The 17563-nt window shown below is 37.5% G+C and overlaps 1 protein-coding gene across 2 annotated transcripts in view; it reads left to right on the top strand.

The window, feature by feature from the left end:
- DGKB (diacylglycerol kinase beta) overlaps positions 1-17563 on the top strand; it is an 804553-nt gene that overhangs the window by 167370 nt on the left and 619620 nt on the right. For both annotated transcript variants that reach the window (XM_065939288.1, XM_065939287.1), the window contains exon 4: positions 16162-16315. In XM_065939288.1, the coding sequence (XP_065795360.1) occupies positions 16162-16315 (154 nt within the window). The remainder of the gene's footprint in view (positions 1-16161; positions 16316-17563) is intronic.

Below are 17563 nucleotides of genomic sequence, written 5' to 3'. Positions count from 1 at the left end.
TTACTATTAATAAAATGCACGAGTTGTCTAAAACCATATTGTCTCCCTTGGACCAGACTAGGTATGTATTAGCTGCTTCTTTTTTTATTAATATATATATATATTTTATTGAAGTATAGTTGACTTATAATGTGTCAGGTACACAATTCAGTTATACATATGCACATATATTACATTTCAGATGATTACCACTATAGATTATTACAAGATATTGACTATCGTTCCCTGTGCTATACATTAAACCTTTTTTGCTTGTTGTGTATCTATTGTTTTAAGTTAGAAATCTAACATTCTATTCATACTAAGTCAAACAAATGGAATCAGAATGTAATAAAAATTTTAGCTAGGAAAGAATTCATGTTTTCTAAAATATATATATTATACATAATACACAAAAGCAAAGGCTTTTTTCTATGCTTGATACAGGCTTAGAAAGAACATCAAAAAAAGAAGAGACAGAGAAACTGGAAAACATAAACTAAATGAAATGGAAGCATTGAGTATGAAATAGAAAAGGTGAAACAAGCTAGATAAAAGGTCATCATGTAGTCCAGTTGCTTTTAAATATGGCTACTCATTAGAAATACTATCCAGAGTTTTGGAGAAAAATGTACTAACTGCTTCTTATTCACTAGTTTCCCTGTTGTTTCAATGACAGCGTGCACTGTAGTTTCATCCCTGACATGTCCCAGTATGATTGATTACATCAGAGTGAACTTGACTGACTTTGATGCTGGTCCTACGTGTTATAATCGCCTAGGTTGCAACACAGCTGAAATGGAAATTTGTTGGTGGTGATAGTTGTCACTAGCCCCTCTCAGACCTGACCTCTGAGGAAACCTACTAGCTCCCCCAAAGGCAGTTTCCACGAGGTTTATGTTTTTAGACGGCAACTCCCATGGACAGAGGAGCCTGGCGGGCAACATTTCATGGGGTTGCAAAAGCGTCTGACGTGATTTAGTGACTAAACAACAACAACCCCTTCAGAATAAACAGTTGCTTTTATGAAGCAGGCTCTAGCTTCTGAAGGGCATTTGTTGTGTACTTTGGTTCACAAACACCATCCCACACGAGCTGCCCTCCCGCTCCAGGCTGTCTGAAAGCTGTTGGCAGAGGAGCCTGCCTCTGTATGGGGTCAGCCTAGCGAGCTGCTTGCTTTCTATTCTGTGTTCAGTCTTTGTTCTGTGTGCAGTTTAGCAGGGAAGCCGTTTCAGTTGCAGAGTATAAACAACGTGGAAAGCTGAGGGTAGCCCAAGGGAAAAAGTAGTGTGAGGCATGCATACTTATTGCTCTCCGTGTGTTTTTTGTCTATCGTGTCCTGTGAGTGTAAGATGTTCTTTTTACATTTCCTGTCAGTAGATGATTCTTGGCCCAAGGCTGAGTTAACTTTTTATAGCTCCCTGGGTATACCTTATCTTTGTACTCAGTACTCTGTACTGGGTTTATGCTAATGTGCCTACCCTTTATATTCAGACAAGTGAGTTGCCTCAATCCCTTAATAAGAAACCTGGGGATTCAGAACCTACATTTTGTAGCGCTGCTGCCTAATGTATATTTTAAATGTCTTTAGAAAGGGATATTGATGCAATTATAATTAGTAGCAAAGATAAACACCCTTCTATTTTAAGCTGTAATTGTCCTCCCAGAATCAAATTCAACCTTTGCCATTAAAGAAACCTCCTTGAAAGTATAATAGAGAAAATACAGTCTTAGGAATCCAATGATCGAGTTCAAATTCCATGTCTGCCACATACAAGCAGGTGTTAGACTAGTTGCTTCATCTCTCCTGGCCTCAGTTTGTTCACCTATCAAATGAAGAGAGTATCGCCTCTGCTTAGTTGTTGAAAGGGTTAAATTCTAAAGTAGATGTAAAATACTTAGCCCTGTGTCTGTGACAGGTGTTCACTGATGTTCTGAGGCAGTGGTTGTTGGTCACACTGTAGGGAGGAACAGGCTTTCAAATAAAAGTTCTGGAGAACATATAAAAGATAAAACCAAGAATATCTGAGATACCCAAACCATTCCATCGTTCAATTGATGTCCTTCGAAGGTGTGAGTGGAGGACAAGTCGTGGGATTTTCTTCCCCCACCAAGCCTCGTTGCGATCTAGAATGCCGTCCTGGCGGTAGAGTTAGGGTGTCTGTTGTCCCCCGCCCCCCACAACTGCATAAATGCCAGGACAATTAGTCAGCAAGGAATGGATGTACCATGTTTACCAATGTTTCTGCTTCACTTCTACCCTATTGCTATCAACACACTTTCAGTCATCTTCCTTCTCTTATCAAACTTGTAGTGAGAACACAGTTTTGAAAACATACCATGAGATGGAAGAATAAAATGCCTACTATCATCCTGTCATTAACCTGATTTTGATTATGTGTTACTTATTGTTGAAATACTTTGTAACTTTTATTTCAACACGTGGCTTCAGTTTTTATGCCCTTGATACTCTGAGAACTGCTCTCACATGGAATGGACCATGTCCAAAAATTTGAGAAAATATTTGCATAGCTCCTTGTGCGATTAATTAGTTATGTCATAATTAAACAAATCAATTTGAATAACTCCTTGCAGGTTTCTAGTAATTGCACTGAGGAGCAAATCTCAATGTTTCAAAAAAACACACTGTTTTATATCTGTGAAAATATTTAGAATTTGAGAATGGACCATCTGCCACATCTTATTCTAAATTGCAAGCTTAATGATTTAACTACTTAAAGTGACTAGGTGATATCTGTCACAGTCAACATGTCACAAATGATCCATTTCTCCCTTAATGTTCTGTAATAAATATACAGAAATTTGAAAATAGGTAAATATTTATAATATATAAAATGTAATTATACTAATTGCTTCCAATTGCTTTTTCTACAGATGAACTGCTAAAACAAGCTTAAATTGAAAAATAGACTGGTAACTCTCTTTAATTTGATGATAAGCACTAACTTTGACATGTAGTAAACATTCTGTATTGGTTACTCTTTCGTTTCTTTTTTTTCCCCTAACAACATACACAAAGATAAACTCAAAATGCATGAAAGACCTAAATATAAGACCAGAAACTATAAAACTCTTAGAGGAAAATATAGGCAGAACACTCTATGACGTAAATCACAGCAAGATCCTCTATGACCCACCTCCTAAGGAAAGGGAAATAACACCAAAAATAGACAAGTGAGACCTAATTAAACTGAAAAGCTTTTGCATAGCAAAGGAAACTACAAACAGGTTGAAAGGACAGAATGAGGGAAAATAATAGTAAATGGAACAACTGACAAAGGATTATTCTCCAAAATATACAAGCAGCTCATGCAACGCAATACCAGAAAAACAGACAACCCAATCAAAAAGTGAGCAGAAGACCTAAACAGACATTTCTCCAAAGAAGACGTGCAGATTGTCTTTCGTTTCTTTCATAGCATTTATTAAATGATTCATGTAAGAGTTAAAAATCAGAGAAAAAGTGATGTTGGGAACTTCAGGTGATCTTTTTTACTTGTTTAAGGATAAATAGGGACTTCCCTGGTAGCTCAGCTGGTAAAGAATCCACCTGCAATGCTCATGACCCCCGTTTGATTCCTGGGTTGGAAAGATCCCCTAGAGAGGGATAGGCTACCCACTGCAGTATACTTGGGCTTCCTGGAGGCTCAGACAGTAAAGAATCTACCTGCAGTGTGGGAGACCTGGGTTTGATCCCTGGGTTGGGAAGATCCCCTGGAGGAGGGCATGGCAACCCACTCCAGTATTCTTGCCTGGAAAATCCCTGTGGACAGAAGAGCCTGGTGGGCTACAGTCATGGGTTTGCAAAGTCAGGCATGAATGAGCGACTAAGCACAAAGATAAACAGAGAAAATTCTTTAGGTGCTTGCTACACCTAAAATTTATCTGAAGGTTTGTCTACTGTGTTTGTTTATGTGTTTGCATCAATAGAAATAGATTTTTTCAAAAGGAGTACATTTAAGGATATTAGTGGAAAATCTGGACATTTGTGTATAAGGACTTAGATTCTCTAAGGATTTTAAGTTTGTTTCTTTTTTTAGGTAGCTAGAGGAAATGATACATAATTTTCTTAAGATCAATAACCAGTAACACTGAAGAAGCTGAAGTTGAACGGTTCTATGAAGACCAAGACCTTCTAGAACTAACACCCAAAAAGATGTCCTTTTCATTATAGTAGACTGGAATGCAAAAGTAGTAAGTCAAGAAGCACCTGGAGTAACAGGAAAAGTTAGCCTTGGAGTATGGAATGAAGCAGGGCAAAGGCTAATAGAGTTTTGCCAAGAGAATGCACCGGTCATAGCAAACACCCTCTTCCAACAACACAAGAGAAGACTGTACACATATACATCACCAGGTGGCCAACACTGAAATCAGACTGATTATATTCTTTGCAGCCAAAGATGGAGAAGCTCTATACCATCACCAAAAACAAGACCGGAAATTGACTGTGGCTCAGATCATGAACTCCTTATTGCCAAATTCAGACTTCAATTGAAGAAAGTGGGGAAAACCACTAGACCATTCAGGTATGACCTAAATCAAATCCCTTATGACAATACAGTGGAAGTGAGAAATAGATTTAAGGGACTAGATCTGATAGACAGAGTGCCTGATGAACTATGGACAGAGGTTCGTGACATTGTACAGGAGACAGGGATCAAGACCATCCCCAAGAAGAAGAAATGCAAAAAGGCAAAATGACTGCCTGAGGAGGCCTTACAAATAGCTGTGAAAAGAAGAGAAGTGTAAAGCAAAGGAGAAAAGGAAAGATATTCCTATTTGAATGCAGTTCCAAAGAATAGCAAGGAGAGATAAGAAAGCCTTCCTCAGCGATCAATGCAAAGAAATAGAGGAAAAAAATAGAATGGGAAGGACTAGAGATCTCTTCAGGAAATTAGAGATACCAAGGGAACATTTTATGCAAAGATGGGCTCAATAAAGGACAGAAATGGTATGGACCTAACAGAAGCAAAAGATATTAGGAAGAGGTGGCAAGAATACACAGAAGAACTGTACAAAAAAGATCTTCATGACCCAGATAATAACAATGGTGTGATCACTCACCTAGAGCCAGATGTCCTGGAATGTGAAGTCAGGTGGGCCTTAGAAAGCATCACTACGAACAAATCTAGTGGAGGTGATGGAATTCCAGTTGAGCTATTTCAAATCCTGAAAGATAATGCTGTGAAAGTGCTGCATACAATATGTTGGCAAATTTGGAAAACACAGCAGTGACCACAGGACTGGAAAAGGTCTGTTTTCATTCCAATCTGAAAGAAAGGCAATGCCAAAGAATGCTCAGACTACTGCACAATTGCACTCATCTCACACGCTAGTAAAGTAATGCTCAAAATTCTCCAAACCAGGCTTCAGCAATACGTGAACCGTGAACTTCCAGATGTTCAAGCTGGTTTTAGAAAAGGCAGAGGAACCAGAGATCAAATTTCCAACATCTGCTGGAGCATGGAAAAAGCAAGAGAGTTCCAGAAAAACATCTATTTCTGCTTTATTGACTATGCCAAAACCTTTGACTATGTGGATCACAATAAACTGTGGAAAATTCTGAGAGAGATGGGAATACCAGATCACCTGACCTGCCTCTTGAGAAACCTATATGCAGGTCAGGAAGCAACAGTTACAACTGAACAGGGAACAACAGACTAATTCCAAATCGGGAAAGGAGTACGTCAAGGCTGTATATTGTCACCCTGCTTATTTAACTTATATGCAGAGTACATCATGAGAAACGCTGGGCTGGGAGAAGCACAAGCTGGAATCAAGATTGCTGGGAGAAATATCAATAATCTGAGAAATGCAGATGATATCACCCTTACTGCAGAAAGTGAAGAGGAACTAAAGAACCTCTTGATGAAAGTGAAAGAGGAGAGTGAAAATGTTGGCTTAAAGCTCAACACTCAGTAAACTAAGATCATGGTATCCGGTCCCATCACTTCATGACAAATAGATGGGGAAACAGTGGCAGACTTTATTTTTCAGGCTCCAAAACCACTGCAGATGGTGATTGCAGCCATGAAATTAAAAGACGCTTACTCCTTGGAAGGAAAGTTATGACAAACCTAGACAGCATGTTAAAAAGCAGAGACATTACTTTGCCAACAAAGGTCCATCTTGCCAAGGCTATGGTTTTTTCAGTAGTCATGTATGAATGTGGGAGTTGGACTATAAAGAAAGCTGACTGCCGAAGAATTGATGCTTTTGAACTGTGACGTTGGAGAAGACTCTTGAGAGCCCCTTGGACTGCAAGGAGATCCAACCAGTCCATCCCAAAGGAGATCAGTCCTGGGTGTTCATTGGAAGGGCTGATGTTGAAGCTGAAACTCCAGTACTTTGGCCACCTGATGCAAAGAGCTCATTCATTTGGAAAGACCCTGATGCTGGGAAAGATTGAGGGCAGGAGGAGAAGGGGACAACAGAAGATGAGATGGTTGGATGGCATCACCGACTCAATTGACATGAGTTTGGGTGAACTCCAGGAGTTGGTGTTGGACAGGGAGGTCTGGCATGCTGTAGCTCATGGGGTTGCAAAGAGTCAGACGCGACTGAGTGACTGAACTGAACTGAAGATCAATAAGTTAAATTTTCCATTTGGGAAAATATGTCTAAAGCCAATGGGAACAACAGACTTGCATTCAAGAGGAGACCAGGTATAAATTACTGAAGAAGTTCAATCAAATGATGAAAACTGGGATGGCAAGAAGGATTATAATAGAACCTGAAGGCAGATTTAGTATATAGTCCAGATATGTGGTCAAAAGTAATAGGTTACATTTAGAATATCAAGAAGAATTATAGTCAATTCAGAGTTTTCAGGATTGTGGAACTGAGATTATTATACCATCACTGTTTATTTTTATAGTTTTCCTTTTTTAGTCTAATGACTATCTTATTGATAGACTAGTCAACAGAGTTGATGGTGACAAACCAGTTGTACTTGATATGGATATTGTAAACTTAAAATCTGCCCATAGAATTATACTTAACTATAACATGAAAGCCTTTGAAATCATAAATATTTAGGTCCTTGGCAATAAATAGGAACTTTTGGCTTTGGGCATTTTACTTGATGTTTCTGAGCCTCAGAAAAATCATTTTACAGCCTTCCTGTCTATAAAATAGGAGTGATAGTGGCATTTGCTTATGGAGTTATTGCGATGATCGAATTACAGCATACACATAACATACTTAGTGCAGTTCCTAGAACACAATAGCATTTAGATAGTTTCCATTATATACATCAAACACTTTACGGAAATTCGAATTTTATTTTTCCATTTATGGATAATAGAGCATATTACTGACTATAAAGATCGAACGGAGAGGTTGAAGGCTTTAAGAAGTAGTTTGGCATAAAAACATCTACCAGTGAGGATAAACAAATAGAAAGTGAGAAAAGCACTTGGAACAAAAATTATTGGTTGCATCCCAAATAATGCATGCATATTATGTATCAGATATTGTTCCCTAGTGGCTCAGACAATAAAGAACTGGCCTGCAGTGCAGAAGACATGAGTTCAATCCCTGGGTTGGGAAAATTCCCTGGAGTAGAAAGTGGCAACACTTTCCAGTATTCTTGCCTGGAGAATCCCATGGACAGAGGAGCTTGGTGGGCTGCAGCCTATAGGGCTGCAGAGAATCGAACAATACTGACTAAGACTTTCACTTTTACCTTCATTGCATCTGGACGTGTGGAAGAAACGGAAATGGTCAAGATGATCTTTGCTACCAAGAAGTATCAAGCGATTAAATATATTTTACAGATTGCTGGCAAAATACTTCACCTGGGAATCTTCCCTGTAGCTCAGATGGTAAAGAATCTGCCTGCACTGCAGGAGACCCCAGTTCAATCCCTGGGTTGGGAAGATCCTCTGGAGAAGGGAATGGCAATCCACTCCAGAAATCTTGCCTGGAGAATCCCATGAACAGAGGAACTTGGCGGGCCACAGTCTAGAGGATCGCAGGGTCGGACACGACTGAGCGAGTGACTCTACACTACTAAGGGATTCTTAAATCCTGAAAATAATCAGTGAATTCCCTGATGCTCCTGTAGACTCTCATTCCCTCCCTCTCACATGCTAGCTGAGCGCTTCCTGACTAGTCTTCTACACTTTTTCATCTTGATGTTTCTCCCTATAATAACCCAGACATATTTGGGCCTTGATAGATTAGAAAGAAGAGATTTTTTAGGATAATATGTATTTGACATCATTTCAAATTTTTTGTTATATTGTTATCAATACTTTTGTTGATTTTGTTTTATTTTAATTTGTTACAATATTACATATATAGCCATGTGCTATCATACTTTAAAATAATCTCATTTGAGATTTATTAAAACAATCTATTCCTGGTCAAAACCTTTTTGTATTTATTCTATTTCACAAATTCTTACCATACTACTTGAACCAGTTTTCTTTCTTGCTAGATGTCATACAAAAAGGTATTGAGTGAAATTGTGCTTATTTCTATTTTTTTGCTATCCCAGTGTTCATACTTCAAATATATCATGATAACCTGCAATGTAAAAGAATTATGTTAAGCACTGTGTGGTTCAGAGTTGTGTTGGATCTTATAGGCTAGCAGGGAAGAAGAGATACTTGTAATTTCTGCCTATACACATACCTGCATTAAGAGACTCATTGGGGGATTTTTTAAAATTAATTTATTTTTTTCATTGAAGGATAATTGCTTTACAGAATTTTATTTTCTGTCAGACATCAACATGAATCAGCTATAGGTGTACATATGTCTCTTCCCTCTTGAACCTTCCTCCCATCTCCCTCCATGAAGATGCAAGTATGCAGTCCTTAAAAACTGACATTATTAATGAGAATTATAGATACATAGTTATTCACAAAATCTTTATTCTGTTTTATTTTTTGAGGAGAAATAACTTTTAGAGCATTTGGTGTGTTGTTCAGTAATAACTCACACCAGTTCTAGTGACAACACGAAACATAGGCAGGACAGCGTCCTACGAGATGAAGGTGGAATCTATTTTTAAAAAATGGTACAAATGAACTTCTCCACAAAACAGAAATAGAGTCACAGATGTAGAAAACAAATTCATGGTTAATGAGGTTAGAAGAGGAGGGATAAATTGGAAGGTTGGGATTGATGTATATTTATATATATATATACTATGTATAAAAGAGATAACTAATGAGAACCTACTGTATAGCATAGGGAACTCTACTCAATACTCTGCAATGGTCTATATGGGAAAAGAATCTAAAAAGAGTGTGTATATGTATATGGATAACTGATTCACTTTGCTATACACCTGAAACTAACACAACTTTGTAAATCAACTCTACTCCAGTAAAAATTTTTTCAGAGTAGATTTCAGCTGAAGTACAAAATTTAGTGGGATACAGACTCTTGATCACAAGATATACTGAAAATCACAGTAAAAGTAACCCGCTTAAAATTTTTCTAATCGATAATGTGCATTTCATAATTACTAAAATAACTCGGAGTATCATTGTTTGTTATTCTTGCCATTGGCCATCTCTTACTGGAAAACACATGTCTATTTCTCTCTGTGAGAGTTAGTAGATGTTAGTTTTAGCTAAAGACTGGTACAGTTAATAAATTATGTACTTCTGAGGTAGTGAAGATGATTTCATTTGCCAAAATTAAGTTTCAATCCAATGTGAAATTCACACTTTCACTCTTTCTTATTAATGAAAGTTTCTCCATGGCCGTGTAGGAGACTATCAAGGAGTGCTCTGAAATCTAAAGGGTAATGTACAGTCTATTACAGAATCAATTTCAGTACAAGATACGCATAAGCAATGAGATATTTACAATGTAGACTTTCTTTTCTGAAAGTATTTTAATATCAAAATTATGTATTTGGAATCTCAGAAAGTTAGCCATACTACATATTAATGTATAAGTTTTGGTTCAGTAACCTTTACATCAGTATTTGATTTAACATAATTAATTAATGATGTAAATTAGATATAAATTTGCACATAATGATACAAACTAGGAAAATTGATATCGAAATGGTGAAAGGCTTTCTTAAATTGCTTAAATTGCTTACTTAAATTGCTGCCTACCTCATTTGAGTTCTTTTGCTCGGTAGCCAGCACTGTTGTACACACAGTAGGCACTTAGTCAACACTTAATGATGAATGAGTTGAAGTAATTTCTTTGTTAATGGTTTTAGCTACTTAGTCTTTGATACTTCAGTGATTAATTTTTGTCTTTTAAAGATCACCTATTAATCAGCTGTGTATGCAAGTTCATTAGCAATTGTGAAAATTGAACTTTGTGTCTGATATAAAAGTTATAAGATCCTTTTATGTAAAATGATCCTATTATTATTAGTCTTACTATTGTGATTAAGAAAGTGTTAGTTGCTCAGTCATGTCCAACTCTTTGTGACCCCATGGACTGTAACCCCCCAAGTTCCTCTGTCCATGGAATTCTCCAGGCAAGAATACTGGAGTGAGTAGCCATTCCCTTCTCCAGGGGATCTTCCAGAACCAGGGATGGAACCTAGGTCTCCTGCATTGCAGATGGATTCTTTACCATTTGAGCCACCAGGGAAGCCCTATTATGAGGATATGATCCTGTTAAAATATGTTAGATCACATGATTTCCTGATGCAATCCTCCAATAACTGTTCCTCTTACTCTACTTTAAGCCATAATGGTTTATTTTTAATATTTATTTATTTTTATTTACTTATTTATTTGCCTGTGCCAAGCTTAGTTGTGGCTTGTGTAATCTTAATCCCCTGACCAGGGTTTGAACATGGGCCCTCTCACTGGGAGTATGGAGTCCTAACCACTGGACCACAAGGAAAGTCCCACCATAGCACTGTATTGATGGTCTAAAATATTTTTTACAGCGTCTGCCCCCATATACACACCACCAAAGATCTTGTCTTTTACGTCCTCTCTATAATTCTAGTCCTTCCTCAGTCCTGCTCTAGTCGCTTGCTTTTCTTCACTACCTCTTTTTTTTTTTTTTTAATTTTATTTTATTAGTTGGAGGCCAATTACTTCACAACATTTCAGTGGGTTTTGTCATACATTGACACGAATCAGCCATAGAGTTACACGTATTCCCCATCCCGATCCCCCCTCCCACCTCCCCCCCCACCCGACTCCTCAGGGTCCTCCCAGTGCACCAGGCCCGAGCACTCGTCTCATGCATCTCACCTGGGCTAGTGATCTGTTTCACCATAGATAATATACATGCTGTTCTTTTGAAACATCTTCACTACCTCTTATAGAAAATCGTCTAAAACAAGAACATCTTAATGCCTCAGGACATTTGCACCACCTGTTTTTATCTCTCTGGGATGTTCTTTCTCCAAATGTGTGAAGCTCGCTCCCTCATCTCATTTCAGTCTTTATTCAAAGAACAGATTCTCATTTCCTAATCATCAGATTTAAAACTACAAGCCCCATCCCCAATATATAAATTTCTTCCTTCTCTATTTCTTATACAACATTTAATTGGGCTCCCTAGTGGCAGTGCTAGTGGTGAAGAATCCACCTGCAATGCAGGAAAAGCGGGAGACGTGGGTTCGATCCCTGGATGAGGAAGATCCCCTGGAGAGAGGGCAGTGGCAACCCACTCCAATATTCTTACCTGGAGAATCTCATGGACAGAGAAGCATGGTGAGCTACAGTCCATAGGGTCACAAAGAGTTAGACATGACTTAGCACATAGGTACACACTACTTAATACCTTCAGACGCTGTACATTTAACCTCTTTATTATTTTTCTTATTCCCTTTATTAGAAGATAAGCCCCCTGATGGAAGGATTTTGCATGTATCAGTAACATCTTTACCCCATCACCTAGAACAGAGCCCAGTACAAAGTGGATATATGCATAATGTACATTTGCTGAATATGAGAAAATCTTTATCCTGAAACTGCCAAAATAAATTAATGATAGAGTGACGACATTTATTTTCATTCACTTTGAATCTACTTGGATGAATACTAGAGTTATTTCTTTATTATTAGCAGGAATTTAAACATCAAGAATCCAGATGGTCAGATAGAATAATGAAAGGCACATAGAAATGTGTTTTGAATTTGTGCCAACTTGGCAGCAAGCTCTGAGCAGCTTCCCGAGTTTGTATTCTTTAGAGATTCTATCTCCCTAAATAGTCTGTGGCTGCTCCTTCAAGAAAAAAAAAAAAAAAAAATGGAAAAACAGGTTTCAAAATCTTAAATATAATTTGGATTGTGTGTCTCTGAACTTCTAGCCAATTTGATTTTTGAGAACTCATTTAGTTGTTTGATCCTACGTTTTGCATTAGTGTTTCTGTTGCTTTGCATATAAATGAGTTTATTCTATTTAAAGGTCACGATCTTCAGAAACCAATGCTAGCGCTGCTGCATGACGGCAGTAGAAAATAAGAGATGTAAATTTGGAAATATTCTACTAAATTGTGAAATAAGAAAAATGTACAGATTGAGGATAGTATCAATTTATGGAAGTGTTAATATTCTGGAAAACACAAAATTTTAGAGAAGATTGCTAATGAGAAGTAAATGACTTAACCAGGAAAGGCATTGAAGATTAATTCCTCAATGAACATGAAACCCTGAAGCAGCTGCCTTTTGGCTTTGAAGAAGTTTGGGTTTTACAACATTGTAAGCTGTGTGTAATGACAGGAAATGTAAGAGAAAGGAAGTTTGCTCTTACCAACACTATAAAGAAGCTGGAGGAAGTAGTTGACGTCATCACTAAACTTCAGTCATAAATAGGATGACGTCATCTTGTGGAAATCATTTAAGAACTAAGGAAATTTTTATTCTATTCTTATGTCTATGAAAGGCTTTTAGTTATTTTAAAGTAAGTTAATCTCTTTTTAAAGGCTTACTTTCTGAAGGCAATCATTTGCCAATGTTGCCTGACTCAGAACAATTACAGCACAATATCTAAGACACAAAAACTATGGGTTCAGTTTGGAAAAATGCAATGAATTTTCTAATTTTCTGAATCAATAGACTAGGGCAAATTAAGGTTATAAAAATCTAACCTCAAATCAGTACTTCTTTTTATTTATTCCCTTTCCATTTTTAAGCTATTTTATTTCTTTTATATCCTTTGGGCCCAAGGGTACATTAAATGCTTTACATCAATTTATTATTATGTTTAGGCAGCACTGAGGAAATTAAGGTATAGAGGTGACAGATAATACAACTAAGCTATTCTTTTTTTTGCTTGCTGAGCAAGGGAGAGCTACAACACTGGAGCTAGTTCAAAAGGTTTTCCTGAGGTCTGAAAAAGAAGGTATCAAAGAGAAATGTATTCCTTATCAAGAGAGATGTCATACATTAAGTTCACTTTTTTTTTCTTTTGGACTGGCTATTTTCCTGGTTTTCTTCATTAAATCACAGGCATTGATTTCAAGGATGTTCTATGTGGGTTATGTAGGGCTCTATGAAGGGCATAAACATACTTGGGATGAGGCAGATTTTTCCTTAAAAGAGCCGGTACATGTCTTGCCCCAAACTACTCAGGCGGTGAGTGGAGGTATTAGAATATGAAACAAAACTGTTTTATTCTGAAGTCCTTGTTGTTGTTTTTGTTGGTTTGCTGTTGTTTTTTTCCTATGTTAAACCCTTGACTGGAAAGAATTCTGTTTTTAAATATAATCTTACTGTAAAGGAAGACCCAGAGGAAAAAATTCAGTCATTATAGCCCTTTGTTCACATTTAATTACCAGATTTCTCAAAAGCAAAAACAAAGGATAAGCAAATAAACAAACAAAAGTGCCCAACAACAAAAAAAGGGGACCCATGTAATGATCTATTAAATGCAAATGGAAACATTTATGTTAATGTGGTTTAAGGTTCATTCTTCCAATATTGTTGGGAATTTTTCCTAACAAACTAAGAGATTGTTTTTATAGATGAGGAACATGAGTCACAGAGAGATTAATAAATTGCCCACTGTCACCCAGCTGGATACTGTTGGGTCAAGAGTTGATCCAAGGAGTCTGACTTCAAGACCATGCTTCTATCATGTTATGTTTCCAAACATAATGCTGACTACCATAGAGTACAGAGAGAAGAGATACTATAAGTAACTTTGATTTTAATCATGATACTTGTGAATATGTTTATCACACAAATTTCCTATAACTTTTTGAATTAACTCCTGATTCCCTTCTTTATTCGTTGTAGCAAATACTTTCTGAAAGTGTTTCAGCTGATTGATGCTATTCTTTATATATTCATGTTATTCATGGATTTTAGTTTTGTGGTTCAGTCTGCTTGTAGACTGCAGTCCATGGGTCACAAAGAGTTGGACACAACTGAGAGACTGAACCGAATTACTAGTAGAATTTGTAATATTCTGTGGTGGAGATGATTCATTGAACATGGAAAGAAATGAAGTCTTTTTACCACCACTAATATATAACCAACTGTGTGTATATATATTGGATGAGGAAATGGCACCCCACTCCAGTGTTGTTGCCTGGAGAATCGCATGAGCCAAGAAGGCTGGCAGGCTATAGTCCATGGGATTGCGTGAGTCAGACACGACTTAGCAACTAAACCACCACCGCCGTATATATACATATATACACACATACACACACATATATATGTATAAATATTTGAAGTACCCTACTGAGAATGAATAAGCAAAACAAGACAATTAAAAATGTCAGATTAAGTTGCAGGTGGGATCTTAGAACCATTAATAAACGTAATGTTTTTTTATATTGGCTTGAGATAATATTAGGTACAGAAGCATGCATAGTATATATAGTTAAATGTTATATGATCTAATCTGCAAAAATTTACTTTCTCATATTGATATCCTTATACGTCTTATTCTATTTTAGGTCTATTCAAAATAGTACAGTGATAAAATTGGTCATTCTCTGCCACCGTATCCCAATATTTTTATGTAAGACAAAATAAGCTTTTTGTATCTGAAATTTGCAGTTTATGGAATTAAGTTTGTTCTCATCTGCCAGGAGTTTGAAAAAAATTGGGAGCATTAATCTGCCAAGTTTTGTTTTTGCCTTTTATTTACTTTCATCTCCATTATATTGAACTAATTGGTAAGGAAAAAAAAAATGTATCTTTCAAGGACTTCCTATGAGCCTATAGCACTTGCAGTCCTTTGATCTGGGCAGATGTGGCTGCATTTCAGTTTCTTCTCTGTAGGTCTCCTAGTCGCTTCAAATGGCCTAGTAGATAGTATCCAACACAATTCCAGGGGCCTTGTCTTCCATGAAGTCTACATCTGTAGTGTCCCTGCAGTGACACGGAGAATTGGCCAAGCCCAATGCAACACCATTGTCCTGTCTTGGCCCTAAAGTACCTGCACCCTTGTTCTCAGTTTCCCAGGCAGGAGTCAGATCTCGGCCCACTGTTCTCATCTGCTTGGAGAAAGCAAGCTCTCTCAGTAGCTCCTGTGAAATTCTCCCATGAACTTGAGACTAGAAGGTAGCTCCCATCACCATTTCCCCAAGTGGGCGTGGAGATCCTCAGTGTAGCAATGGTTCTTTGCATGCAAAGGTCAGCTCTTTTATAGCTCTGCGCTGAGTAAGAGTGGGCAAAGATCTTGCAGTAGATTTCTTTGACAATTGCCTAGGAAGATTTAGAATTTCACTATAGGATTTTATATCCATTGGTCTTGGGGTTAAGGTAAAACTTTCTTTTTCTCCACTTTCTCCAGTGGTTGAACACAGTATTTATTATCAGGGACAAAGAAAGGAAACAAGAGGGGTAACTTTCTGTATTGGTGCTGTGTTCTTGATTCTACGTCAGCACCTTCACATAGTTGTCTGATTTAATCATCATAACTCTGTGGAACTGTGAATATTCTCCCCAATTTACAGAGGAGGAAATTAACTTTCAAAGAGTAAAGTTTTTAAGACCACACAGACACTGTGGAAATAGGGATGCCTGACTGGAAAGCTCCTGTTTTTCTTACTCCATTGCTGCAGGTAAGACATCTAAATCTAATCACCGCTGTCAGTGTAGGCCTGCCTGGTTTATTTCTCAGAGAGTTGCCTTCCTTTTGTAGACTTGGATGTAAGAATGTTTGAGATCATTTCTCCTTCTCATGCTCTTGAACATTGCAAACAATCCTAACACTGGCTGAGTCTTAAAATATATATTAAATTTTTTTTTTCAGACAATAGATTTTGAAGGTTTCAAGCTGTTTATGAAGACATTCCTGGAAGCTGAGCTTCCTGATGATTTCACAACACACCTTTTCATGTCATTTAGCAACAAATTTCCTCATTCTAGTCCAATGGTAAAAAGTAAGCCTGCTCTCCTCTCAAGTGGTAAGTCTAAGTATTTACTAAAAATGTATATAATGCAAAAACCTCAAAGGGAAATGTCAGTATAAGTTTTCTATAAGATGAGATCATTTTGCTTAGAAATTACCTTTGTTGCAGGATTTATCTTTTCATACTAAGACTGTGCAACTAAACATTAGAGAAAATATACTTTATCATTATTCATCACTTGTCATCACAATGTCTTAGAAGTCTATGTTTAGGTAATAATTTGAAGAGATACTTCCATAAAATTTAAGAAAGTGCAGTTTTAAATGACTGGAATATATATAATATCATATATCATATGCCATGTATCATATATCAGTAGTCACAAGGCAGTTATGTCTAGAAAACATAGTATACTTTATCATTATTCATCACTTGTCATTACAATGTCTTAGAAGTCTATGTTTAGGTAATAGTTTGAAGAGATACTTCCATAAAATTTAAGAAAGTGCAGTTTTAAATGACTGGAATATATATAATATCATATATCATATGCCATGTATCATATATCAGTAGTCACAAGGCAGTTATCTAGAAAACATAGTATTTATTATCACTTGTTCAAATTACCAGTATTCTTTCACATGTGTAGATTTGTAAGCTCAAAGTATTAATTTTTCTCTTAGATACTTACTTCAATTTTGTCACTGTAGAGATGGTTAGTTCCCTTATTAGGTGTAGGTTTTAATGCGTTACTACCTGTCACTAATTGTGTCCCTCTCCACACAGTCGGGAAAACAGAAATCTCACTATGTTGCTTTAGGGAATGTGAAACAGGAAACTGGTAAAACAGTGTTGGAGAGTTTGAAAAGCAAAGATGAACACTGAGGCATGCGGAGGTACAACCATGGGAAGCTTATGCCTCCCCCAGCTTGGAGTCATCAAAACCCAGAAGCTAGGAAGGAGGACCTCTTAGAGCCGGAAGGCAGAGTTTGGAGGCGGGGGATTTTGCCTGGCAGCTGGTGACCATCAGACTCCTGTGCAGAGGGGCCTTCCTGACAGCCTCTGGTAGCTCAGGGACTCAGGGAGGAGCCCACAGCCCTGGAAGTCAGACCTCTTTCAGCATCACCATGGCTCTGCAGGACTGAATGGCGGGCTGTAAGCTGCAGACTAGAGGCCAGTTGCTGCTGGAACCAGGTTCTGTGAGAGTGAGATGTTGGAGAGATCTAAGAGGAAGTACAGGTAGAATGGCAGGAACCAAGCCCTTCCCTCTCCTCCCTTCTCTGGTCTCGCTCATGCCCTCTC

The sequence above is a fragment of the Muntiacus reevesi genome, chromosome 6, assembly GCF_963930625.1.
Source record: "Muntiacus reevesi chromosome 6, mMunRee1.1, whole genome shotgun sequence".
NCBI classification, from domain to species: domain Eukaryota; kingdom Metazoa; phylum Chordata; class Mammalia; order Artiodactyla; family Cervidae; genus Muntiacus; species Muntiacus reevesi.
The sequence above is the reverse complement of the archived record's forward strand: the minus strand, read 5'-3'. Positions and strand labels throughout refer to the sequence as shown.